Source organism: Priapulus caudatus, unplaced genomic scaffold (assembly GCF_000485595.1).
Source record: "Priapulus caudatus unplaced genomic scaffold, Priapulus_caudatus-5.0.1 Scaffold13, whole genome shotgun sequence".
NCBI classification, from domain to species: domain Eukaryota; kingdom Metazoa; phylum Priapulida; class Priapulimorpha; order Priapulimorphida; family Priapulidae; genus Priapulus; species Priapulus caudatus.
Window position 1 is genome coordinate 1024475 of NW_014577074.1, and position 13170 is coordinate 1037644.

Genomic DNA, 13170 nt, shown 5'->3' on the forward strand with positions numbered 1-13170 from the left:
AGCTGCTATGGGAATCTACTAGTCCTTCTGATTTTTTACTAGTCTCGGACTAACGGACTAGCGTTAGTGTCGAACCCTGGTCTAGGTGTTCTATTTTGTTAACTTAATCATGTTATTGTCTGTACTGTAGAAATGTTTTTGTTCTTCTTTGGCTTATCTAGGTTGTAGTGGGGACCCTCGTAATGGCAACATATGCAGAGTTTATTCAGCAGCAGGAGGAGAGAGATGGGGTTCGATTCAGCGTGAATGCATGGCCTTCCAGTCGTCTGGAGGCAACCAGACTAGTGGTGCCAATTGGTTGTCTGTATACCCCAATAAAAGAGCTTCCAGATCTTCCTCCAATCCACTACGACCCAGTTCTCTGCACAAGATCAACATGCAGAGCAATCCTAAACCCTTTCAGGTATGAAATAAATAAATATCTCATTCATGCATCTCAGTTCCATTGTTAAATTAGACTCTGATCAAATCACTTAATCAGCATCTAAGACAACAAGATGCTTGCTATAGCGATGTTTCATGTTTATAAACATTGACGTCAGCAATTGATGCACATGCGCAGTTTAACGGTTGGCAGCAAGCAGATGCGTGATATTGTTTGATACAAAGAAACTATGGCATCCTCGACTGCAACAAGCGTTTCAAAAGTGTCTGAATACGTAAATAACCTTAATTCTATCGCAAAATCTAGATATTTTTCTAAACTTAAGTACAACAAAAGTTTATTTGCACTACCAGACCCATACAGATTGAAAGGATGGCAGAATAACGCCACATTCTGGCCCGACTTGACCTTCGGTGATATTTACACGTATCTCATCGACACGCCTACAGGCACTTGAAGCGTTTCAATAAAATATAATGCTAAATAAATACGAAATCTATTTACTACCAAATTCTTAATGTTTCTATACTCTCTTTCACCTATTATTGGTGACAGTTTCCTGTAAATTCTGTCCAAATCCCCTATGTGCAACACACGCTACCGGCTGCCATTCCTCACGCTGCACACTGACACTTAAATATATAGCAGGTAGGAAAGCGTGATCGCTAAATTCGCTCGACGCTCGCTTGATTTCACGCCTTAACAGCACGAATACACATCCAACAGCTTCCATCTTTGTTTCTATTTCAAGAACAGTGTTCACTTGTTATGAAAACATACTGTCTCTGTTCGTAACCGAGCTGTGTCACGCGAAATCACACAAAGACTGACGAAATTCTTGCGTTCGCTAACGTTGCCCAGTAAATGTAAATGAGTGTCAGAATCAGGAAACACCCACCGGCGCTCTTCGTGACCTCATTCTTGCGCCGCAGCACTGCAACGTTTTTGCAACGCTCCAATGGCGAGGCTCGTATGGGAATTGGAAAGCAGTGCGCTGCCTATAGCCCTTAGACTGGTACTCGCTCTCACCTCTCGGCTTAGCTTAGTTACTCGATGGGTAATTGAGGTGGGAGCGAGTACCAGTCTATATAGCCCTGTACTTGCAGTCATTACGGCAAATTGCACTCTCCCAGGCCGTTTTCTTCGGTTCTGTCTCTGGAATTTTGAAGAATTTTATTCCCGAACCTTTCTTGAACCTATTTCTGCAATCAATCACACAGCAGCTAACAGGCATATTGCTTTAAACTGGCATAAACAGCGCTTTCTATCAAAACATTTGGTCATTCATCTGTAAATGTCAAGCAGCACGCTTCGCTTCTGCCAACCACAACACATAACAAATACACGTGACTTGATCTATGACGTCACGTGAAACATTGCTATAGAAGCAGAGATAACATAATATAAGCAATCATTTTAACATATCCCTCAACTACTCCAATTTATTTATTTTAAATGGACCAGTATATAGAATCTATTGGAATCTGCTATATTACGAATGTGAGTTTGGTGACCGCAAAAAAAGAAATGTAAATTGTATATTTAATTTTATATCTGCAGCCAAGTAGACTACAGATCAAGAGTGTGGGTGTGCAACTTCTGTTTCAACCGTAATCCTTTCCCACCTCAGTATGCAGCAATAACTGAGCAACATCAACCAGCGGAGATCATTCCGAACTTTACCACAATCGAGTATAGTATCATGGTAAGCAAGCATGACTGAGGAAGTAATAGTATGGTTTGGCTGATGACCTTCGAATTCTAGCCAGGTGTGATAATATTATACAGTAGATTGTGAGAAGGTGGCGCCACACTTCCAAACCCCAAAATTAATTATGTGGTTGTGTAGCCTCTTTGAAATATAAACGTAATTTTAAAATTGACTATTCTGTTGTAACGGTAATGATTTGTATTATAACCGTAAGCATCTCTGTGATATTTTCCATTCTACTTCTTACGTCATATAGAAAATTGATTCAATTTTCGGTATTGTTCTCACTATCTTTCAGAGAGCTACTACACTGCCTCCCATCTTCCTCATAGTTCTGGATATGTGTATGGACAAACAAGACCTCCAGGCTCTAAAGGTAACATACTTGACACTAGATATAACTGTACACGTAGATTGTGTCATCCATTTTGGGATTTTTTTATCAGTATTACGATGTTCCAGTTAAATATTTGTATAGTGCTAATGTAATGTTGCTCATCTGTGTTACAAAATCATAATTTTGATTACTAATGGTGTACGTAAGGCTGAATAAACACATAGAGCATGGAGTTGCCCAGGTGCATGTATGATTTATGGAGGGAAACTTGATAAAATTTACTTCACTGATTGGATTTTGTATTACAGGTAAAACAATGCTAAGGTCTACCTTAATTTAGATGCGGTTACATAATATTATTCTGTCAGTCATCGTTTTGTTTACAGGTTTTGCTAAATTAGATCTGTTAATATGAATTTTCATATTTTTAGGAATCACTGCAGATGTCTCTTAGTCTGTTGCCACCCAATGCTCTAATTGGTGTCATCACATTTGGTAAGATGGTGCAGGTGCACGAGCTAGGCTGCGATGGTATCTCCAAGAGCTACGTATTTCGTGGAACAAAGGACCTTACTGCCAAGCAGATACAGGTATACATGGTATTTTTGGCTAATAATAACCATATTCATCTTTGAACACCTGCATTGCTAACTAATATATATATATAGATATGGTCCGGATTAGGTATAAACCATTTTTCGTGTGTTAACTGTCCATGCATGTACATATGCAAATTCAATGTGAGTATACTCACTTTGTGTGATAGGACATGGTTCCAATTACAGGAACAGTTTAACAGCAAAGCATTTCTAGCAAAAAATATGATTTATTTCGTAATAAAAGAAAATACATTAACTGATTGTATGTAGTGTTATATTATTTGCAACTTGTACAAGTCAATATCCTACCAAATAGTATGTATTATTAAACTTGTTGTCTTTCTATCACAGGACATGTTGGGAATAGGTAAGGCAGTGCCCCAGCAACAGCAAAGAGGTCAGCAACAGCAACCACAACAGCATCAGACATTTAATAAGTGAGTTTCTACATTTATGTACATGCCATAGCTACGACATTTACTGCCATCTACATTTACCTGTCACTTTTATTTTCATTTTATCTACTTTGATATTTTCGTAAAATTGCCATAATTCGGTTGCATTTGTCGTTCTTGGTCAATGATCTTTCCACCTGTTTCACCTTCCGACATGGGTAATCCGACAATGGTGTGTTATCCCATATCTATAGCCAATATTTACGTTCGTCATTATTTGTGTTGGTACACGTTATGGTTATTTATGTTTACACACGATTCCAGGTTCTTGCAGCCTGTGCACAAGTGTGATGAAGCACTCACTGACCTCCTGGGAGAGCTGCAGGAGGATCCGTGGCCAGTACAGCAGGGCAAACGTCCGCTTCGTTCTACCGGTGTTGCACTTTCCATTGCGGCTGGTCTGTTAGAGGTATAAGCGGAGCCTATTTGTTTTTTACTTGCCTTCTCTCGGAGTTACATAGGACAGAGCACTTCTTCTAAACTTTTTGTGAGAATTAGAAGCTGATTGAAAGAGCAGCAATGAAGTTTTAATGCACCTTAAATTAGTCTTATGGTACTAGAATTGTGGGTTTTGTGCGTGTACTATCATACCTCGTTTATTAAAGACTTGTGTAATGGGTAATAAACATTCATTTAATAGTTACTATTTAATGGTAGTTATGTCATAATTCCAGACAATAATCAATTGCACGTTAATGAAAAAAGATCTAATGACATCTGCCACTATCTTTGTAATTTACCCACCTCTATTCCACATTCAACAGAACTAATGCACTGGCAATTCATGTGTATAACCCCCTGGTGTTGCGCCACTATCTCGATATGCACCATGTTATAATGACATCATTTAGGCAATGTTTACCTGAGCGGACAAGTCTCAGGAATGTATCTTGCCTGTTGAACGAGGGACGGCAGAAATTTCGAACTACCAAACACAGCATTTGTGAACTTAACGACGCACACATCTGCTTACAGTGCACCTACCCCAACACGGGAGCTCGCATAATGCTGTTCATCGGTGGCCCCTGCACGCAGGGACCCGGCATGGTTGTCGGCGAGGAACTCAAGTATCCGATTCGCTCCCATCATGATATCGAGAAGGACAATGCGAAATACGTGAAGAAAGCCATCAAGGTACGTGACGGCTCGATTTCGCGTGGCAGAAGTTGCAAGTAGCACTGCATTAGAGCGACGGATTGCTTTCCTTGGTGGTTTGTCAGTGGTGAGTAATTTGTGCATGTTGTTGGGCAGCACTATGAGGCTCTGGCGACAAGAGCGGCTCAGAATGGACATGTGATAGACCTGTACTCCTGTGCTCTTGATCAGACTGGCATACACGAGATGAAGTACTGCCCTAACACGACCGGGTGAGTCGGTTATGCCTGATTTCCTCATTGATATGTTTTATGGTGACATAATAGCACACAGGTTTTTTTTATTTAGATGAAGAAGTACGTAATGAAATGTGTCTCATTAAGTGTAACCAAGTTGCAATGTTGTGCTCGCTTTGTTCTATTTGCTTAAATTTATTGGGATGTGCTGTAGATGGCAGCACCATTGTATCTAGTATTTGGAAAGTTTGCTAACAGTTACTGAGTCATTGTGGGTTAAATTTATGTTCACGTTTGCAATCGACAATTTATCTCATGAATCTGTTACTGCTCTTTTCCATCAACATGCATTGTCATGGTTACCTTTAGTCTATTATCCATGTTGTAATTGCAGTGGCCACCTGGTGATGGGTGATTCGTTTGACTCTACCCTATTCAAGCAGACATTCCAGAGAGTGTTTGCCAAGGACTCAAAGGGTGAATTCACGATGGCTTTCAATGCAGTAGTAGAAGTCAAGGTGAGAATATTATTTATGTATAAAAGTAGGTTTAAGTAAGTGTTAAGTTTAGTGTTAAGTATTTAAAAATAATTATTTGCAACTATTTACACACTTAGAAGCAAAGGCTGTTAAAGATAATTGTGAAGCTTTTATAATATACAAACATTTGGAGGATTCTATGCAATACCTGAGTGAATAAATATTAAATGTGAATGGGATTGCCATTGTGGTGATTGTGGATTTGCCATCGTTAGAATCTAGGCATTCATTCTCTCGAAAAACAGCCTAGCATTATATACTGGCGAATTAATTGAGACTTTTGCCAATTATATAGTGATCGCACCTTGTTCTATCTGACGTTGCTAATGTCTGCATGGCTGCTGAACGTCAATGTGAGCGGCACAGCGATTGATGGTTTTGTTATTTTCGCACACACCGGTAGTGTTCGAGGGAGATGAAGATTATGGGAGTGATCGGCCCGTGCGTATCAATGAACGCGAAGAGCCCCAGCGTGTCGGAAACGGAGATGGGAAGTGGAGGGACGTGCCAGTGGAAGTTCTGCGGAATCTATCCGAACACGACGGCGGCCGTCTACTTCGAAGTCGTTCACCAGGTATAGCTGAGCTTATGGCACGGCGCACAGCACAGCGCACGTCACAGCCACGTCACAGCGCACGTCACAGCGCACGTCACAGCGCACGTCACAGCGCACGTCACAGCGCACGTCACAGCGCACGTCACAGCGCACGTCACAGCGCACGTCACAGCCACGTCACGTGCCGCTTTCACGTAGATTACGCGTGGGTGACATCATTAAGCATACGTTGTGCCGGGAGATGCAGAACCTCTGCATCTCGTATCGCCTATATTAATGGATGTTTCAATCGGTGAAATCTACCAACATCATATCTTGTGTGTTATGTAAGAGATGGTTGTAGACAGCTAACACAATGGCCTTCTAGCCGATATTTTTAGGGGGCATAATAGGTTATGGTAATTGGTACGTAGTGAGATTCATGAATAAGTTGGCTGCAAGTGTTGCAAGTGACTGGGTCATGTATGTTTTTTTAAAGCCAGATATTCGAATATAATTTTTGACCAGTCTCGTGTTTTCCCCACTTTTACAGTACTCAACTCTTATAGCTTGAGTAACAGCAACTGTCTAGTCTCTAGTGTAACGCTATCATGTCTTAGAACCTTCGTACTTAGCTATATTCACCAAAACATGCACGATTCGGCTTTTGCTTACTCGTTTTGATTTCCTCCGCCATTTCTTGTGAAGCTAAAATTTTAATTCGCACCTAGTTTAGTACACAGAAAGAGATGCCCTTTTGTTTGAATTAGGTGCACTGTTGGTGCACTTGTTTTGAAGGTGCCATTTGCAAATTAATTGTCTCTATAATCAAATATCCCATGATGTTACGACATGTTCAATTCCAATTTTCTATGCTATAAAAGCATTTAAATTCTTAGTGTTTTTCAAGTTAGTGTAATCAGTCACATATCCGCTATGAGGTGAGACTATATTTCGATATATTTTTTTCTCCAGATTTTGCATTTTTGAGCAATGATTTCGAAATAAATCCTTTAAAGCCTTCCTGTAGTATTAGGTGTCTTATCTAACCGTCTGGTTTTGGGCACAGCATTCGGCACCGATCCCACAGGGAGGCCGTGGCTTCATACAATTCATCACGCAGTATCAGCATCCGAGTGGGCAGAAACGCGTCCGAGTCACCACCATTGCCAGAAAGTAAGTAGGATCTAACACAGATATTCGTGTTAACACGAGAAATGTGATATAATATGTGATATCAAATTGGCTGCCGAGACCTAGGTAGAAGATCAATATATATAATTTTTGCCATCCTTGCAAAACAGGTATTGTTTACATTTCGGAAATAGATAATTACTCGATTATTGTCTTGTAGCATTTAATCTGGGTAAGTGTTGCTGACAATCGTATTATTTGCAGCTGGGTAGATGCAACAACAAGTCTGCCTCACATAGCATCCAGCTTTGACCAGGAGACAGCTGCAGTGCTGATGGCGAGGCTTGCTATATTCAGGTCCGAGACGGACGAAGGACCAGATGTGCTCCGCTGGCTAGACAGAATGCTCATTAGACTGGTGCGCAGAAATATGCAGGCATAATCTGTATCACTACCCATTTGTTCTGTCATTTGTGTGCAATCAAAGTGAATAATTTTGTTGAATTATTAAATAATACTCTAAAAACACTAAGTAATTTCATTGATCCAAGCACTGCTTGTGCTTTCTAGTTTGGCATTTCATTGTATTTACGTTTGATATGTGAGCGCATTGCAGTATGGCGTGTTGTTACGGTGCAGAGTTTCACGTCGTTGCATTGTCATTGCAGTGTCAGAAGTTTGGCGAGTACAACAAGGACGATCCGAACTCATTCCGGCTATCGGAAACGTTCTCCCTGTATCCGCAGTTTATGTTCCACCTTAGGCGCTCGCAGTTTCTACAAGTCTTCAACAACAGTCCTGATGAGACTGCCTACTACCGGTGTGTGTTAGTCAATGATGGAAGCAGGCAGCTAGTATTGTTTCGTGATTGTTTCAGGGTTTAAATTTAGCACCAGTTGTGCAACAGGGTATTAGCCAGGAATGAGTATTGTGGAAGTGCAGAAAAAATATTTGGGAGTGCAATTTTACAAATGTACACGGCTTTAGATCAATATTTTAGTCCGTGCTTAACATTTTTGGCCGTTTAGTTTCAAAACTGACTGTGCAAATTACGGCTGCACGGCTCGCTGGCTAATACGTTGGTTGTGCAACCTATTGCCACTTTGCTTTGTGACCATTGCCAGACTGCTAGCTTGTTTTCCCAGTGAGTCTGCCTGGATTAGTATGCAAAATGTAAAACATGTTCCACTATCGCTAATCACATGGTGAGCTGGATTACCTGCAAAAAAAAGAAAGTCAAGTAAATTAATCGCAAGTCAAATTGAAATAGAATTGTTTCTACCCTTCTGAATTTAGCCTACGAGACGGAACAACAACTAATACATTCTATACTACACTACTTACATACTATACTTCACTACTACAATGTCCCTGAAGCGTCAACTTTCCTCGCTGTCTTGGTCGAGTAGACTGTTGGTGTTGGCGCACATAAGTCATTACATAACGTGCTCCACGTCGTCTGCTTTTAGGCACATCCTGAACAGGGAGGACCTCACGCAGAGTCTGATCATGGTGCAGCCGGTGCTGTACTCGTACTCGTTCAGCGGACCGCCGGAACCCGTGCTGCTTGATAGCAGCAGCATCCAGATCGACCGCATCCTCCTCATGGACTCCTTCTTCCACCTCGTCATCTACAGGGGCGAGGTAGGTGGTGCCATGTGTTTTTTTTTATTAGTTAACTTCCTGAAGTTGCTCACGTAGGGTCGAGCTGTCGCGGGCCAACGTTTTTTGGAGGAGACTAAGCACGTTTTTTTCTAATCTGAAATGCAGAAATTTGAGATTTTTTGAAATATTGCTTTTCATTCTCATCTGCACACCCTAGCATCTCTTTCTTTCTATGGGGGATGGTTTGGGTGTGATTGGGGGAGGGGGACTACAGACCATTTGTGTGTGTTGTTACTAGTTAGTATGTTAAATTAGTTAAAGTGTGTGCAATATTGTAAAGTGGTTTGTGCGTGCATCCATGCATGCGTGCGTGTGTGCGTGTGCGTTTTTGGTATTTGGCAGACTACCACAATCAGCCAGAATATGAGAACTTCATTGTGATGTGTGGCTTACAGACGCTCACCCGGTGGTGCAAGGCCGGCTACCACGCTCAGTCGGAGTAGGAAAGTTTAGTGTTATATGTGTGTTACAGACGATAGCACAATGGTACAAAGCAGGCTACCACAATCAGCCGGAATATGAGAACTTCCGGCAGCTGCTTCAGGCTCCTGTTGACGATGCCCAGGAAATTCTCGAGAATCGATTCCCGATGCCCCGATATGTGGAATCCGAACATATGGGATCACAGGTACAGCAGCCTTTCTCTCTGTACGCTGTTCTGTCTGCTCTCTTTCTCTATCTATTGTGCATGTGATTCTATTCATTTTCCCTTGGTTGTGTATATGTTTTTTTCTCCATCTCATTCTGTTGTGTGTGTGGTATCGTTCCTTCTCCCTCTGTTATGTATGTTGTTTCATTCTTCCCTCTTTTGGGTATGCATTTTTGTTTTATCACTATAGATGGTGTATTTGGTTCCATTCCTCCTCCCAATGCCATATATCATGGACCCATGCTCCCTCATAGCCTGTCATGTATTACGTATCTGTCTTTCTGCCTTTTGTATCACGATCCTTCTTCCTCCCTCTATCAGGTATCACATACTGCTTGTTTGTTCTATATATTATACATCTTACCACCAATCATATAATTCATTTTCATCTTCGGTATTAATGTTGTATCATTCTCTTTATGTCGACTATAAGCACTGTGTACGTTTTCAGACGCAACTAGAATATATAGTAGGTGTTTTTTATCTGATCTAAAATTTCATAATTTTCTTCCCAGGCTCGGTTCCTGTTGTCTAAGGTGAATCCTTCTCAGACACACAATACGATGTACACGTGGAGTCAGGTAAGAATGTGTACGCATACCTGTGGTGCATACCTACATGCATTTCACAACATTTGTACCACTCACTGTAAAGAATCGTGTGACAGAAGCAACTGCTCCCAGTACAGATACTTCATGGTTGTGTCCTGTCATGTTTGTGTGCTCATGTTCTTTTAATATGTCGTAAGACATTGGCGCATTCACTAATATCACTATTCCCACGTCTTGAACCCATGTATTTCAAATGAAATTTTCCAAGATAACGTATTCATCATGTGTATATCAGATATATCTGTAATCACTGTTCCCATCCAGATTCTTACCAGTTTTTGTGACAGCATTACCTTGGTTTTTCTTCTCTAGGATGCTGGTGCTCCAGTGTTTACTGATGATGTCAGCCTTCAAGTGTTCATGGATCACCTGAAAAAATTGGCAGTTTCCAGCACAGCGTAGCCAATGCACCAATTAGGAGCTCCACATTTTTATGAAGTATATTGAGTGGCTGGGCAAAGCCATTTGTCTCCCAGACTCCATAGAGTAGTGGTTTCCTATTTTTTTTGGGTTACCGCCCCCTTAGCTCCATAAACTCATCCCCAATGCATCCTACCCTATGCTGTAGAAAGCAATCAAATAGCAGTTTGCGTGACACTTGAAGGTAACAATAAGATACCATAAAATCCAAACCAGTAACAATTAATTACTCAATTTATTCAAAATCTATTTACAACTTATTTGAATTAATTAAAGAAAATTGATAAACCTGGTAGAATTATTTCCAAAGTCGATTAGTTCTTTAGCAACACACTAAGATACCATATTAAGTAACTGCTTCATTTTTCACTAATTTGCAACGTGATGGATGGGCTTGTGGAAGTGATACCAACTTTCCAATGTCAGGTTAAAAGTTATTTGGACACATGGAAGATGGTCGTCTGTGATTGCTTAACATCATTAGCAACATTAGCTGCGCGGTGTCAGTGCAATATAGTGTCATCTGCCCAACCCCTTGCTTCTTAGCAGTCCCTAGGTAATCCCAAGGCCCTATGGGGGTGGTATCACCCACATTTGGAGCCACTGCGATAGGGTTTTATTTACGAAATGTGGCAGTGCATGGCATTCTCTGTTATTGCAATCAGCCGCAGCTTTCTCGAACGTTAAATGTGTTTGTGTATCATTAATGCTAGTGTTGTTAACGGCGCAATTTTATTGAAAACATACTGCCTAAATTGTAAATGAAATGCATGTGTAAGCTTCTCTTCTCCTTGGATAGACAAGGGAGGGATTCGGGGTATGGGACATATGTAGAATAGCAACTGCTATACCTTCTATGCCAAGTTGAAAGATATCATCAGCCAGTTATTCACGTCATGTAAGGAAGTGTGTGAACCAGGTCCTGTAGTAAGGAGGAGGGCAGTAGTAGTAGTATTATAAGGGGGTTGAATTTTTTTGCTATAAAATCATAAATCTATTTATTGTCAACACATATATGAGTACCAATCACAACGGATTTATTGTAATGCAAGTGAAACATTTGCTACATACATTGCATGGTGCAACATGTTGTGGCAAATGTAGCGGGGTTGATCATTTGATGTTGAAAGCCTGTAGTTGGTGATGCCAGGAATTGGCATTTGGTGAGATTATGTGACTGTTGTGTTCAGCCTATGTAATTTTACACATATGTAACATCCAACGAAAGTTTTTGTGTGGATAAATGGGCAGAATGCTATTTGTACAGAAGACTGATTGAATATAATATTTCAGTCTGTGCCGACCATGTGTGCATGTTTGTATTTTCTCTTGTTAACATATTTGAGTAAACTTTGATTGGGCGGTAGGAAATATATATATTGTTACAAACATCACGTTTGGAATTTTACTGGTGTTTATTTCACTGATAATTGTATGCACTCAGCATGAGCAGATTTTAGTTGAATCATCTTTCAATCACGAAAAATTACTGCTTCAAATATCTTCATCAAAGCATATATCTTTAAAGTTCCAACTATTTGCTGTCAGACACCCTAGATGCTGCAGCTGGAAGTGCTCAGGTAGATACAAATATATCACAGTATTTGCTAATTGCAATGTTGATACGTTGCTAATTGCAATGTTGCAATAATAATGATTAATGATACAGTTACATAGTAATTTATAGTCCATAAACCACTGAGCTGTGCTAAACGACACCAGATGGCGATAATTGTCAATGTTGATGTTTTATCCATTGTATCTGCCTGGTAACGCGGTGTCTGTTGTCAAGTAAGTACTTGTAGTTGTAGGCCTAGTTGTAGTTGAATAATTTATAATATCTGTTCTAATTTTGTTTGGAAACGAATGTACACGTGAAATTATATACTTTGAGAAAGGTATTAATAATAGCTTAGTTAGTGATCTATGATCTGTATTTATTCAGCAGCGTTCTGTGTGTGGCGAGAATGGCAGTGATACTGTCAAGTGTCATTATAGTCCGAGATTCCTCTGACCAATGCCCACACCGACGATTTTGGTGGTTTTGGTGTGGGTTAGGTCAATATGTGGGTGGGTGGCCTAACCCACACCAAAACCACCAAAATCGTCGGTGTGGGCATTGGTCAGAGGAATCTCGGACTAGTGTCATTACTGATACTGATACTGAGTGATAGTGACTGCTGCAATGGCCCGAGCCCACCTGACTAGACTAGTAGTAGTAGTAGTAATAGTACTAGTACTAGTAGTGGTAGTAGTACTAGTAGTAGTAGTAGTACTACGCCTACGGGGAAGTACGGCCAATGGCCCAATGCTACTACTAAGTTCTGCTGAGAGGGTCTATGTCCCCCGGGGTACTGCCGGAACGTACCCTGGTACTATCTAATATGCCGGACCGTACCTCGTCTACTCCACTAACGAGTCTAGGGAGTCGCCTACGCCTACTCCCTAACCCTAACCCGAACGCGAACCCTAACCTTAACCCTAACCCTAATCCTAATCCTAACCCTAACCATATCAAATAGTGACCAGGGTACGTTCCGGTATACCGGACCGTACCCAGGTTACGTTCCGGCAGTACCCTGGGGGACATAGACCCTATGAGCCTAAGTTCTAGTCGGGCAATGAATTTTAATAAACTAAACATCGTAACAAACTATCTCAAATAAGATATGACTGAGTCCTTTACAGCTCAATTCAATGATCAATGTTTTATTAGACCGGCGGTACCATGATACAGCCGTACTATATAATTATAATAGCCCATGCAAGCCAAGGACATAACTTATAAGTTATAAGAGC

The 13170-nt window shown here is 40.8% G+C and overlaps 2 protein-coding genes across 5 annotated transcripts in view; both read left to right on the forward strand.

Annotated features, from left to right (window-relative positions):
* Positions 1–11765, forward strand: part of LOC106808326 (protein transport protein Sec23A-like) — a 12971-nt gene extending 1206 nt beyond the window's left edge. For all 3 annotated transcript variants that reach the window (XM_014811008.1, XM_014811017.1, XM_014810998.1), the window contains exons 2-18: positions 162–403; positions 1946–2090; positions 2395–2472; positions 2865–3023; positions 3384–3469; positions 3752–3896; positions 4463–4621; positions 4739–4854; positions 5213–5336; positions 5761–5931; positions 6962–7068; positions 7291–7444; positions 7695–7846; positions 8496–8670; positions 9164–9319; positions 9856–9921; positions 10264–11765. In XM_014811008.1, the coding sequence (XP_014666494.1) occupies positions 183–403; positions 1946–2090; positions 2395–2472; positions 2865–3023; positions 3384–3469; positions 3752–3896; positions 4463–4621; positions 4739–4854; positions 5213–5336; positions 5761–5931; positions 6962–7068; positions 7291–7444; positions 7695–7846; positions 8496–8670; positions 9164–9319; positions 9856–9921; positions 10264–10353 (2304 nt within the window). In that variant the 5' untranslated portion in view covers positions 162–182 and the 3' untranslated portion in view covers positions 10354–11765. The remainder of the gene's footprint in view (positions 1–161; positions 404–1945; positions 2091–2394; positions 2473–2864; positions 3024–3383; positions 3470–3751; positions 3897–4462; positions 4622–4738; positions 4855–5212; positions 5337–5760; positions 5932–6961; positions 7069–7290; positions 7445–7694; positions 7847–8495; positions 8671–9163; positions 9320–9855; positions 9922–10263) is intronic.
* A 354-nt stretch (positions 11766–12119) lies between these two features.
* LOC106808259 (calpain-B-like) overlaps positions 12120–13170 on the forward strand; it is a 41458-nt gene continuing 40407 nt past the window's right edge. The window contains exon 1 of one of the 2 annotated variants that reach the window (XM_014810895.1): positions 12120–12162. The gene's annotated coding sequence lies outside the window, so the exon portion shown is untranslated. Of the gene's footprint in view, positions 12163–12183; positions 12270–13170 lie in introns of those variants that run through there. The other variant, XM_014810902.1, reaches the window with a different exon arrangement.